The sequence below is a fragment of the Saimiri boliviensis genome, chromosome 8 (assembly GCF_048565385.1).
Source record: "Saimiri boliviensis isolate mSaiBol1 chromosome 8, mSaiBol1.pri, whole genome shotgun sequence".
Classification (NCBI taxonomy): domain Eukaryota; kingdom Metazoa; phylum Chordata; class Mammalia; order Primates; family Cebidae; genus Saimiri; species Saimiri boliviensis.
In genome coordinates this window covers 23038491-23052704 of record NC_133456.1, presented here as the reverse complement: position 1 = coordinate 23052704, position 14214 = coordinate 23038491, and the positions used below count along the sequence as shown (strand labels likewise).

General features: G+C 45.2%; 2 protein-coding genes across 5 annotated transcripts in view; one reads left to right on the top strand and one right to left on the bottom strand.

Moving 5' to 3' along the window:
* ACAD9 (acyl-CoA dehydrogenase family member 9) overlaps positions 1-1961 on the top strand; it is a 31085-nt gene extending 29124 nt beyond the window's left edge. For both annotated transcript variants that reach the window (XM_003926142.4, XM_074404163.1), the window contains one exon: positions 615-1961. In XM_003926142.4, coding sequence (XP_003926191.1) covers positions 615-715 — 101 coding nt within the window. In that variant the 3' untranslated portion in view covers positions 716-1961. The remainder of the gene's footprint in view (positions 1-614) is intronic.
* A 73-nt stretch (positions 1962-2034) lies between these two features.
* CFAP92 (cilia and flagella associated protein 92 (putative)) overlaps positions 2035-14214 on the bottom strand; it is a 67608-nt gene continuing 55428 nt past the window's right edge. For 2 of the 3 annotated variants that reach the window (XM_010336887.3, XM_074404160.1), the window contains 3 exons: positions 4201-4365; positions 3455-3661; positions 2035-3373 (listed from right to left, as the gene is read on the bottom strand). In XM_010336887.3, coding sequence (XP_010335189.3) covers positions 3212-3373; positions 3455-3661; positions 4201-4365 — 534 coding nt within the window. In that variant the 3' untranslated portion in view covers positions 2035-3211. Of the gene's footprint in view, positions 3374-3454; positions 3662-4200; positions 4366-12578; positions 12865-14214 lie in introns of those variants that run through there. The other variant, XM_074404161.1, reaches the window with a different exon arrangement.

Below are 14214 nucleotides of genomic sequence, written 5' to 3'. Positions count from 1 at the left end.
CAGAGGACTCAGCCTGAGAGAAAAGAGAACTTTGCTCGTGCTCCCCAGTCTTGTCTGCAGTGCTCTTTCTCTTCTATAGCCACTTGACCATATCTGGGAATGCCCAGCTCAGTCCACTTCTGACCCTCACAGTCATGTTAGCCCGAAGCTCTGGGTCAATGTCCTTGTAGAGCCCAGACCTATTGCCAAGTAGTGGGGGTAGGTGCTAGCAGTGTGGCACTCACTAAGTGGCATATGCTTTTTGCAGGTCGTGGCTTGTGGGGGGTGGCCCAGGCACCCCCCTACCCAGTGCTGATGGGTTATGCACTATAGAGTGCTCAAATGGTTTCTCCTCCAGTGGGTTGGAATCACAGATGGGGCATTTACAGAACAAGCAGCAGCTCCACCCCATGAGATCTGGGGATTAGAGATGAGCCCTTTGTAACTGAGAATGAAGCTCTACCCGCTTTCTCTCCCTGCAGCCCCGAATCACTTGCTAGGGGTTTGGAGGAGGGGGATCACCCTTAGGGCTGCTTCATGGTGGGTGGGCTTTGTGGGAAAATGCCCCCACTTCAGCCATGTTTGTCTTACCACAATGCAGAAAATCACCCACCATGTCTCCTTTTTCCTCCCAGATGCTCCAGAAAACCTAGATGAGCAGATTAAGAAAATGTCCCAGCAGATCCTGGAGAAACGAACCTATATCTGTGCCCACCCTCTGGACAGGACACACTGAGGCAGGGAATAGTGTACCCTGCCACCGCTTGCCCCTAGCTGTGGCCGGTTGCTGGATGACTGTCACTACTTTTCCAGAAGGTGGAGAACTTGGGCTTATCACAGGTTGAGCCATTTATTCCCAGTCTGCACCTGAAGGGTTGTCTCCTGGCCTGGGGGAGCCTCTTTCAGGTTTCAACCTGCGTGCAGTGCTAACAGGACCATCAGCCTCTGAACTGAGCCAGAGAGAAAGAATGGAATTGCTTACCTCTGGAATTGGCAGGTATTCTGGTCATTGAGGAAACACCACAGTGGAAACTGGGCTTGTGCTGCTGCCTCCAGGGCGAGGCAGGTGGGGACCTGCATCAGGTGGAAATAGCCATTTCTGCTCAACCACACATTCTCTAGGAAACAGCTTGAAAGCTGCATCTGGTTCATTCATTTAAACTAGAAGCAGAGTCACTTAAAACACATACCAGGAACCATTTAACAAAGAATATAAAATGTCGCAATCTGTGTACTCTTAGTCTTTGCTGTAATCATCACACTGTTCCTCAGAACCAGCCTTCAGTGGGTGACAACAGGACCCTGAGAACTTCTCACCCTTTGGTGATGGCTTCAGGTCCACTTAGTCCTCACCCTGCAAGGAGGGCCCAGAATGCTAAGGAGCAGGCACACGGTACAGGCCGCAGTGCCTTGTGGTTATGAGCCTTTAGTCTTTATTCTCAGGAGATGAGGAGGCTGCCTTAGCTGATGTTCCCACCTAGGGATTCCTCCCCCCCACCCCACCCCAAGAACTAGCCTCCACTCTCGAGAGGATGAGTGGTATCTCCAGGCTGCCCCAGCAGGCCTTTGCATTTCTCCGGCCTCCGTTAATGCTGGTACTTGTGAGATATGCCAGGTCCCAGGCATGCTCACTGTGGCAGACTTCAAGCTTTCGTGTGGTCCTTGGGTGATCTGGAGCTCTAAAATACCTATGGTGGACATTCCCTTGAGCACAGAGGAGGCAGCTAGCTCTTTTTCTTCCAAGTATATTCCTAATTTGCTGTGATGCTGGAAATAGGCGAGGAGGAGATTGGGAAGTTGGAGAGCTGGCTGACTGGAGCTGGCCTGAGCATTCTGCCAGGGGTTTGGTAACTAGTTTTTAAAATGGGAAAGTTTATAAATACTGTGATCTTGTAAATAACCTCAGTGAAACCTGGAGATCTGTTTTGTTAATGATGACAAGAAGTTTGCACAAAATGAAGCATCCACACCTCTGAACAGAAGGCTGCTTGGAGTTTCTTTGCAGAGGGGAAGTTTGGGAAGGGGCTTTCGGACCCCAACCCCCTTCTGGGCAGCCCTCTGGAAGGGGGCTTCACTCTAGGCTGGTGGCATGTAAGGCCTCTGTCAGCAGTAAGTTCTCCATTCATCCATCTGGGGTTGAAAAGGCCTAGCAACCAGTTCAAGCCTCTCCCTCTCATCTGTAGTTGCTAGCTATTCTTAAACATGTTGTGGGAAGAGGAGGCCCCAGCATGTGTTTCTTAAATGATTTCACCAGTGAAATGCCCAGGAGACTTTTGCTGGGAAGGCTGGCAGTGGAGCTCACTAGGAGGCATTCTTGCCAAGGAAAAGCCTTGTGTTCTAGGGTAGACAGCTCTCCTAGCTGGAGCCTCCTTGAGAGCCACAGCAGTAACTGTGGACGTGGGACATGCCCACAAGAGCAGGGTCTCTTCAGGCAACCCTGGGAGGTCCAGGGCCTATTGGGGAGGGAGGGAGCCAAGTCTAGGCAAATGGAACAAGTGATTTTTCAGCAAACTTGTTTAGCTCTTCCATGGAGCTGTGATCACCTGGCCTTAAGGAGTCAGGGGAAGAGAGTAAGCCATTGTGCTCACCTAGTTTTTTGGGAGAGGTTTCTCTGACAGACCTTGTTGCTAGATAGGCTCATGTCTCTCTCCCTCAACAAAGGTTCTGGCTCTGTTAACCAGCAAGTTCTCTGTCAACCTCGAGATGATCCTGAGGTCAATTTTCATAAACAAGGATAAAGAGGAAGAGGCCTTGCAGGTACTAGTGTAGTAAGACCTGTGTTTCCTGTCTGCCTTCCCGCCCCCAGAGAGAACTGGCAGCATCTTTGCAGCTGGAAGGTCCCAGTGAAGCCCAGAGCCTCTCCAGCTCTTGGCTGGATCCCCCCCAGCTCTTGGCTGGTTACCTAAAGTTCAGTCATTGGTAACAGTGTTGAAGCTCAGGAAGCCTTTAGACCCGTCTTCCAAATTCCCCACTTTATAGCCAAGAAACCAGGCCCAGGGCATGCAGGGATTTACCTGAAGTCACACAGATGTCACACCTGGGACTAGAATCCTGGTCTGAGTTCCAGCCCAGCTTTCAATCTCTTCTATCAGACCCATTCTGCATCTTGATTTTTTAGCATAGAAAGTTTGGTTGATAGTGTGAACAAAGTAGATACCGCTGAAGATGCAGAATGGCACAGCTCCTGCCTGCCCACAGCATCGGGAGGCCCAGCCTGGCAAAGCTTTGCCTGTTACCTGTTAACAGACTTCGGTGCAGGCGAAGGGGGCAGCTCGAGGAAAGGTGGTGGCTTCTTGTACAGATCAAAGTCCACGTGGCGCCTGTCCCAGCTCCACCTGTCTCGATCCAACACAGGCTCCAGTACGTTAGCAAACATGGAGTTTTCCTTCCACTCCTAAATTGGAGAATTAAGTAAATCAGGAGGAGAAAGGTCCCTATGGACACCCCGCCTGAAGCCCTGCTCCTCCCTTCTGACCTCATTCAGCTCTTTGATGTGCGGCAGTTTGAGATGCTGAAAGCTGCTTTCAGTGTCGCCTTGAAGACCTGTCACTTGGAATCCCCTGGCTGTCAGCCAGGCCTGGCGGGATTTCTTCTGGGCTTGCTTTTCCTCTTCCTTCAAGTCCAGGGGCTCCACCATGGCTGAGAGGTAATTCTGTGAGTACGTGAATCTCTTTCTTGGCTCCTAGAAATGGGGGCAGACAGACCTGGGTAGATGGGCTGATAGCAATCCTGAGTTTCCAAGTAGGAATGAGAAACAGCTGGGGGCATAATCATAGGTCCTGACAACATAAATAGTGCATTGAGAGAATCTGAACTGTGCAGCATCCCTGTAAGGTCATTTCATTGTTCCCTTTGATGGGAGAAGCAGTTTCCTAAAGTTAATGTGTGCTAGAAGCCTAAGCCATGGCTTTCCCTTCTGTGTGGCAGCTGCCTTCATAAGCAGCAATCATAAAGTGTTCCCCAGAAGGAAGGACAGTACAGTTGTTCTTCATGTACATCTGAGCTTACACTGAGGATCTTGGGCTTACCCTCAGGTGTGGAGGATTCACATTTAGTGTGGAATAGAACACCTCTCAATATCTGAGCCTTGTCTGCTTCCCCTGCTGATTGGCTTTCATCTGTAGACCTGAGATCCCACGCTGACCTCCAGGCAGTCATGGTCAGAGGAAAGAATTCACTGGATTTGCCAACTGCCATCATCTGTCTAGGTCTCTCACTCACCTTGGCCATCTCTTTATACAGCTCCTTTTTGGCAAGATCTGTAGAATTCAGGGTCTGAATACTATAGTTGTAGATGGTCTTGTCTGCAGGGGCTGCAATCTTAATCACCTTTGCCATGGACTTTGGAGGCTTCTTGCTGACCTGGTAGGCTTCTGTGATATTTTTCTGAAGAAAGAGATACCAGTCACTACCCACACTAGATCATCCTCACCCCCAACCACCAGCTCATATGCACTGAGATGATCTCTGGGACGTAGCCGAGGTGCAGGTATTGATTGATTCTTCAATACTGCTATTACATTACAGAACCAGGCCAAGGGGCCAACCAGTCCAACCTCCACTACCCAAAAGAATTCAGATGACCAACAGACTGACCCGAGGGCACTGTAACTGGAACACACATCATCTGGCCACTCATCTCCCAACCAGCTGCTGATAAAGACAATTTATGGCTCACATGGTCAGAAGTAGGAAAGGCTTTCATCGTGTGGACAGGGGATATTACAATCTAAAGCAGCAAGGACCGCCATCCTTGACGGGCCCACTGTCAAGTGTGCCTGAGGAGTATGACCCTCATTCTCTTCAGCAGGCCCAGTTTGGAAATGAGAACTCTTCCCTGGTCAGACAGAAAATGAGATGGTCGTTGGCTTCCTTTGTTAAAGAAAATAGAAATGTGGAAGGAGATAAAAGGCAACACCGAAGGCTGGGGGCACGGTGCCTAGGACCCAAAGCAAGGGAGAACTGGGAAAAGTTGCCACTAAATTGATGGGCACTGTGCAGTGTTTCATATGCACAGTTCATAGTAACCTTCAGCAAAGTACCATCTTACCTTTATAACATTTTTTAGCGCAAGGTGGTGGCCTTAGCTCAACTACAGTGGCTTGACTTGAATCTCTGAGGAATGTCTGCACAAGAATGCAAAATAATGAGGGGGAGAACAAAGTCTGCAATGCACCATACATCAAAGAACAGACTGTCCAGGCAACAGGGATACAAGGCAAAGACAGGTCTAGGGTCATTGGATGGGGACAAAACTCAGACTCTGGAGCACCTTTGAGAAGATTATACTAGGGATGCCATGTAGAGCAAGAATCCTGTCATGGCCCACATGGTACTTCAGTATTTCATGATGGGTCCAGTTTCTCTAGTAGTACTTAGTTGGGGTATTAGATCTGAGTTTTTCAGTCTGCCATTCCTAGAGGTTCCTTGCTTCTAAATCCTAGGATTTAGGATTGAGAGAATGTGTGTGTGTGTGTGTGTGAAGGCCACAGACTGAACTGAAGCTAAATTATTGGAAAACATGGGCTAAGAATTTAATGTAAGAAATTACAATAAGAATGAAGATAGCAATATGAAGCCAAAGACTAAAGAAAAGTTGAGTATGAAAATAGTTGAAACAGAAGACAAGAATGAGATACCGCAGAAGTGATGGTGTTGGGAAACGAATGAACTGAAAGATCCACTTGAGATACGCTTTCAGAAAGCAGTCCTGTATAAAAAGATAAAATTAGAAACTGACTATAGAGGATGCAAATAACATCCAAATAACAGAAGTCCCAAAAGGGGAAAAGAAAGAACATTTGAAGAAAATTTGAAAGAATAATGTCAGAAAAGACAAAACTTCCAAGCCTGGATATGCTATTAGTGGGATTTAAGAAAACAAACTAAGATAAACTCAAAACTTCCAGAGGAAAAGTGCAGGCCACCAGTAAAGAAAAAAGTGTCACTTGCAGTCAGATCCACAACAACAAGATAAACTATCGTCAACCTAAAATTTGATACCCAGGCAAACTGCCTAGTTGTGAGGGCATATGCTTAGGTTTACAAGGCCTTATGATTTACACAAAATGCTCCTTTAAAAACTCTTGGGGTAGCCGGGTGCAGTGGCTCAAGCCTGTAATCCCAGCACTTTGGGAGGCCGAGGCGGGTGGATCACAAGGTCAAGAGATCGAGACCATCCTGGTCAACACGGTGAAACTCCGTCTCTACTAAAAATACAAAACATTATTTGGGCATGGTGGCGCGTGCTTGTAATCCCAGCTACTCAGGAGGCTGAGGCAGGAGAATTGCCTGAACCCAGGAGGCGGAGGTTGCAGTGAGCTGAGATCACGCCATTGCACTCCAGCCTGGGTAACAAGAGTGAAACTCCGTCTCAAAAAAAAAAAAAAAAAAAAAAAAAAAAAAAAACAAACACGTGGGGCTCACACCTGTAATCCCAGTACTTTGGGAAGTTGAGGCAGGCAGATCACTTGAGGTCAGGAGTTTGAGACCAGCCTGGCCAACATACAGTGAAACTCTGCCTCTACTAAAAAAATACAAAAATTAACTGGGCATGGTGGTGCACACGTGTAGTCCCAGCCACTTGGGAAGCTGAGGCAAAAGGATCCCTTGAACCCAGGAGGTGGAGGTTACAATGAGCCGAGATCATGCCACTCTACTCCAGCCTGGGTAACAGAGTGAGACTCCATCTCCCCCGCACCCCCCCACCCCCTGCCACTGTCCCCCGCCAAAAAAAAAAACAGGAGAAAATTCAAAATGGAGGAGGAACATTGAGGTGGATTCAAGGTTAGCAAGTAATGTCCAATATCCTAGTAAAGTTGTCTTAAAAGGACTAGGAAAAAGTAAAGTTTCAAAGCCTGGAATTGAAATTCTAGAGACTATAAAAGGGATGGTGGAGTGTGAGCTAAGAAGGATATAAATGTACTATTTGTCTTATAAAGGAAATATAAATTATCTGTTTAACAATTCAGTAGGAGGCTGGGCGCGGTGGCTCAAGCCTGTAATCCCAGCACTTTGGGAGGCCGAGGCGGGTGGATCACGAGGTCAAGAGATTGAGACCATCCTGGTCAACATGGTGAAATCCCGTCTCTACTAAAAATACTAAAAATCAGCTGGGCATGGTGGTGCATGCCTGTAATCCCAGCTACTCAGGAGGCTGAGGCAGGAGAATTGCCTGAACCCAGGAGGCGGAGGTTGCGGTGAGCCGAGATCGTGCCATTGCACTCCAGCCTGGGTAACAAGGGCAAAACTCCGTCTCAAAAAAAAAAAAAAAACAAAACAAAAAAAAAACAAAAAATACAATTCAGTAGGAATGCCTAACAATATGGTCTTCAGGGTGTATACTTAAGTCCACGGGGCGGGGCGGGGCGGGGGGGGGAGGGGGGGAATTGATCTATCCAAAGAACACAGGAAGGGAGGGTTTAAAAGTAGATTAGGTGGCAAAAATGCCTAATCTAACAGTAATTACAGTAAATGTGTTAAGCTTGCCAATTAAAGAATCTCAGATTTTTATTTTTTAAACAGTTTCACTCTTACTGCCCAGGCTGGAGTACAATGGCACAATCTGGCTCACAACAACCTCCACCTCCTGGGTTGAAGCAATTCTGCCTTAGCCTCCCCAGGTAGTTGGGATTACAGGTGTGTACCACTATGCCTGGCTAATTTTGTATTTTAAGTAGAGATGGGGTTTCACCTGGTTCAGGCTGGTCTTGAACACCTGACCTCAAGTGATCCACTTGCCTTGGCCTCTCAAAGTGCTGAGATTACAGGCATGAGCCACTGCACCCAGCTTGGACTTTTTTTTAAAGCTAACAATATACTATGTACAAAACTTTCAACACAAAGAGAAAGGTTTGAAAACTAAAGGGAGATAGCATATACGCTAGGCAAAAGGGCACCAGAAAACAAAGACAAAAAAAAAAAAAAAAAGCTGTGTGGCATTTTTAATATCTGCTAAAATAATTCAAGTTAAAAATCTATCAAAAGGGGCAAAAGGATATTGTATATTGAGGACAACAAAAAGGTATAACTTGTAAATATATATGCACCTAGCAATATAGTCTCAAAATATATTAACTGACAGGATTACAAGGAGAAATAGACATCTGTCTCACATCACTGGAGAGCAATCAGGGCAGCCAGGATTTGAGAGGCCAAGAATCTGGAGAAAAGGGAAATAATGGTGGTTCCATTTTCTTTTTGCAGTTGTCTCTCAAGGGATTTACTACTAAGTTGCACATGAATAAGGAGAAAGAAGAACATAAGCAGAAAACGCAGCTAAGAAGTTCAGAGGCTAAGGAGGTATTTTAAGGAAAAGGTTGCATTTCTAGGGAAACAAAATTGGATTTCAAAACAGGAAATTGTGCCAAGGAGGAAGGGCCCTAGTGCCTCTAGGCTTCCAGTTTAGAATTCAGAAAGTCTGTGCTTTAGGAGTAAGGGTAAGCCTGACTGATTAAGGAGATTTATCTGTACTCTGTCTCCTGCTATATCCTCTTTGGGGTAAGACATCAAGAGAGTCTCTCCAGTTTTCAATACAGGCTTTTCCATTTAACAAAAAATAACAGACATGCCAGGAAACAGGATGAAAAGATGGAAACCAAGAGAAATGAGAATAGAAACAGATCCCAGGCAATTCAGATATTGGAATTATTAGACAAGAACATTAAAATAGTCTGGACATAGTGGCTCACACCTGTAATTCTAGCACTTGGGAGGCTGAGGTTGGCGAATCACTTGAGGTCAGGAGTTTGCGATCAGCCTGACCAACATGGCAAAACCCCATTTCTAATAAATATACAAAAATTAGCCAGGTGTGGCGGCCAGTTCCTGTAATCCCAGCTACTCAGGAGGCTGAGGCAGGGAGAATTGCTTGTACTCAGGAGGCAGGGGTTGCAGTGAGTGGAGACAGTGAGTGCTACTACACTCCCGCCTGGGTGGCAGAGTGAGACTCGGTCTCAAAACAAAACATTAAAATAATTATGATTAATAAAAATAAAGGAAAATGAGAATTTCACCAGACACCTGGAACCTATAGAAAAAGTAAAAGGAAATCATAGAATTGAAGAAATCATCATTAAAGTCCAGTGGATGGGTTTACTTGCAGCGTGGACACAGCAGGGGATAAGATTAATGATTTAGAACAGCAGTCTCCAGCCTTTTTGGCCCCAGGGACTGGTTTCGTGGAAGACAGTTTTTCCACGGCCAGTGGGAGAGGGTTGTACAGGCATGGTTTGGAGATGAAACTGTTCCACCTCAGATCGTCAGGCACTGGTTAGAGTCTCACAAGGAACATGCATGTAGAACCCTTGCATGTGCAACTCACAATAGTGTTCACACTCCTATGAGAATCTAATGCCACTGCTGATCTGATAGGAGGCAGAGCTCAGCTGGTAATGCTTACTCGCTCACCACTCACCTCTTGCTGTGCCACTCAGGCCTCAAACCTGCTACTGCTCCACAGCCTGGGGGTTGGGGGCCCTTGCATCAGAAGATAGATTGGTTGAAAATAACCGGATTGAAGGACAGAAAGGAGAAAAAAAAAAGACGAAAATAAAAAGTACGAGACACATACGTAATATCAGATGCAGATCATGGTGAAAATATCTAACATTGGACTCCCAGAAGGAGAGGGAGAAAAGATGAATATAAGTAATATCTGAAGAGAAATATTGTCCCAGAACTTTTATTTATTTATTTATTTATTTTATTTTATTTTTTTTGAGATGGAGTTTCACTCTTGTTACCCAGGCTGGAGTGCAATGGCGCGATCTCGGCTCACCACAACCTCCGCCTCCTGGGTTCAGGCAATTCTCCTGCCTCAACCTCCTGAGTAGCTGGGATTACAGGCACGTGCCACCATGCCCAGCTAATTTTTTGTATTTTTAGTAGAGACAGGGTTTCACCATGTTGACCAGGATGGTCTCGATCTCTCAACCTTGTGATCCACCCGCCTCGGCCTCCCAAAGTGCTGGGATTACAGGCTTGAGCCACCGCGCCCAGCTGTCCCAGAACTTTTAAAACTTAAAAATCAAGCCACAGATTCAAGAAATTCTAGAAACCCATGGCAGGTTAAATACAAAGAAAAACACGCTTGGGAACATCACAGTATAACTGCCGAAAACCAAAGAAAAGGAAAACACAAAAATAAACAGCCAGAGACAGCCAAAGTATCTTCAAAAGAACAAGACTGGCTGGCAGCTGACTAGAAGAAACAGTGGAAGTCAGGACAATGGAATGACATCTTCCAAGTGTTAATAACTGCCACGCCAGAATTCCAACCCAGGAAAAACACCCAAAAATTCTAACCACAGAAAAATTAATTGGTACTTGCAAACACTCCTCAACATTGAAACAATGAAAAGACAAATCACAGATTGGGAAAAGATACAAATCTAACTCACATTTGAATAACAGTAAAACACTGTCAATTAGAAAAATACAACTAGGTTTAGGCTGGGCACAGTGGCTCATGCCTATGATTCCAGCTACTCAGGAGGCTGTTCTAAACTAGAAGCAAGAGAATCACTTCAACCCAGGAGGAAGAGTTTGTAGTGAACCAAGATTTCACCACTGCACTCCAGTCTGGGCAGCAGAGCAAGATTCTGTCTCAATAATAACAATAATACAACTAGGTTTTTTGTTTTTGTTTTTTTGTTTTGTAAACAACAACAACAAAAACCTGGAGCCAGCACGCCTGGCCCTAGGTTTATTTTAAATGGAGAAAAAAATATATATTTGAACAAGCGCTTTACTAAGGAGATACCCAAATAGCTATTCATGTGTGAAAGATGCTTAACATTATTCAGAGAGACATTAAAGCCTGAATGTAGCTGGGTGTGGTGGCTTATGCCTGTAATCCCAGCACTTTGGGAGGCTGAGGTAGGTGAGTCACCTGCCTCAATCACCTGAGGTCAGGAGTTTGAGATCAGCCTGGCCAACATGGTGAAAACCTGTCTCTACTAAACATTAGCCAGGCGTGGTGGTACACACTTGTAGTCCCAGCCACTCAGGAGGCTTAGGCAGGGAAAATCACTTGAACCTGGGAGGCAGAGAATGCAGTGAGCCAATATTATGCCACTGCACTCCAGCCTGGGTGAAAGAGCAAGATTCCATCTCAAAAACAACAACAGGCTGGGCACAGTGGCTCAAGCCTGTAATCCCAGCACTTTGGGAGGCCGAGGCGGGTGGATCACGAGGTCAAGAGGTCGAGACCATCCTGGTCAACATGATGAAACCCCGTCTCTACTAAAAATACAAAAAATTGGCTGGGCATGGTGGCGCGTGCCTGTAATCCCAGCTACTCAGGAGGCTGAGACGGGAGAATTGCCTGAACCCAGGAGGCGGAGGTTGTGGTGAGCCGAGATTGCGCCATTGCACTCCAGCCTGGGTAACAAGAGCGAAACTCCATCTCAAAAAAAAAAAAAAAAAAAAAAACCTGAATGTAATACCAGTATACCTCACTTGAGCAGCAAACATGAAACCAAATCTAGCCACATATACATGATTATACATGAAGAAGTGAGATTTAGCCCAGGAACCCAAGGCTAGTTTAACATGTAAACATGAAATAAGGTTGTGTACCATATTAATGGACAAAAACTGCATGATCACAATATTTGCATTTAACAGAAATGCATATATTTCACAATATATTTATATACATATTTCACCATATATGCATTTTAAAAAAATGCATCTATTTTCACAATTTAACAAAAAAATGCATATATTGTGAAAATAGATGCATATATAATGTGGAAAAAGCATTTAACAAATATCCAATACCTATTCATAATGAACTCTCAACAAATTAAGACTAGACGGGAACTTCCTTAACCTGATAAAGGACATCTCTCAAAAATCTCCAGTTAATGTCCAACTTAATGATAAAAGACTAAATACTTGCTCCCCAAGGTAACAAGCAAGGCAAGCATGTCTGCTCTCACCACTCCTCTGCAACACTGCACTTTATACCGGACATTCTAGACAATGCACAGGGAAAAAGAGGGCAAGACAAAGAAAGGAAGAAGTGAGGAAGGAAAGGAAGTGTTATGGACTGAATGTCTTCTCCTCAAATTCCTCTATTGAAGCTCTAACCCCAGCATGGCTCTATTTGGAGTAGGGAAGTAATTACAGTTAAATGAGGTCATAAAGGTGGGACCCGGATCTGATAGGATGAGTGGCCTTGTAAGACAAGACGACAGAGCTCACTCTCTCCATTCACACACAACAAAGTGATCACATGAGCACACTGCAAGATGGTGGCCACCTACAAGCCAAGAGAAATAAAACCTCAGAATAAAACCCACCTTGCAGGCCGGGCGCGGTGGCTCAAGCCTGTAATCCCAGCACTTTGGGAGGCCGAGGCGGGTGGATCACGAGGTCAAGAGATCGAGACCATTCTGGTCAACATGGTGAAACCCCGTCTCTATTAAAAATACAAAAAAAAACTAGCTGGGCGTGGTGGCGCATGCCTGTAATCCCAGCTACTTAGGTGGCTGAGGCAGGAGAATTGCCTGAACCCAGGAGGCCGAGGTTGCGGTGAGCCGAGATCGCGCCATTGCACTCCAGCCTGGGCAGCAAAAGCGAAACTCCGTCTCAAAAAAAAAAAAAAAAAAAAAAAAAAAAAAAAAAAAAAAAAAAAAAAAAAAAAAAAACAACCCACCTTGCCAGACTCTTAATCTTGGACGTTCCAGCCTCCAGAATAGTAAGGAAATAATTTTCTGTTGTTTCCATCTCCCAGATTGTGGCAGCCCAGGCAGAAGGAAAAGGAGGAAGGAAGAATATCCAGATTGGAAGGGAAAATGACTTTGCTTCACAGATGACATGATCCAGTTCAAAAGGTTGTAGGATGCAAGATCAATGTATAAAAAATGATTTCTATTTCTATATTATGGAAACAATACAAACAGTAATTCAATTAATAACAACATTAATTTCACAAAACAAGTGCAAGACTTGTACACTGAGAACTACAGAAATTGCTGAGGAAAACCGAAGACCTAAATAACAGAGACATTCCATGTTCATAAATTGGCAACCCCAAAACTGTTAAGTTGGCAGTTTTTTCCAAATCGATCTATAGATTCAATAAAGTCCCTATGAAATTCCTACAGAATTTGTTACAGGAATTGGCAAGCTGATCATAAAATATATGTGGAAATGCAAAGGCCCCAAAGTAGTCAAAGCACCTTTGAAAAAGAACAAAGTTAAAGGACATACACAACCCAATTAACTACAAGTCATCAAGACCATGTGGTACTGGCACATGGAGAGGGATGTAAGTTAATGGAACATAGTTTAGAACACAGATGCAAACTCTTACATTCATGGTCAATTCTTGATAAAGCTGCTAAGTCAGTTCAACGGGGGAACAGCTAGTCTTTGCAAGAAATGATGTGAGGACAACTGGATATCCATATGCAAAAAGATTAATTTAGACCCTTACACTGGACTTCAAAAAAATGGTTCACAGATATAAATGTGAGAGCTAAGAGTAAGAAAAAGGATATGAAATGCTCTTTGTAACTTTAGGTAGAGTCCTTAGCTATAACACAAAAAGCATGATTGATGAAAGAACAAATTGTAATTTATCAAAATTAAGAACTTTTGGCCGGGCGCGGTGGCTCAAGCCTGTAATCCCAGCACTTTGGGAGGCTGAGGCGGGTGGATCACGAGGTCAAGAGATCGAGACCGTCCTGGTCAACATGGTGAAACCCCGTCTCTACTAAAAATACAAAAAATTAGCTGGGTATGGTGGCACGTGCCTGTAATCCCAGCTACTCAGGAGGCTGAGGCAGGAGAATTGCCTGAACCCAGGAGGCGGAGGTTGCGGTGAGCCGAGATCGCGCCATTGTACTCCAGCCTGGGAAACAAGAGCAAAACTCTGTCTCAGAAAAAAAAAAAAACTTTTATACTTCAAAAGCCTTTTCTTACACCAGTAAGAAAAAAAAGACAAGCCACATATACGGAGAAAATATTTGCAAATTGCCGGGCGCGGTGGCTCAAGCCTGTTAATCCCAGCACTTTGGGAGGCTGAGGCAGGTGGATCACGAGGTCAAGAAATCGAGACCATCCTGGTCAACTTGGTGGAACCCCGTCTCTACTAAAAATACAAAAAATTAGCTGGGCATGGTGGCGTGTGCCTGTAATCCCAGCTACTCAGGAGGCTGAGGCAGGAGAATTGCCTGAACCCAGGAGGCGGCGGAGGTTGTGGTGGGCTGAGATCGCGCCATT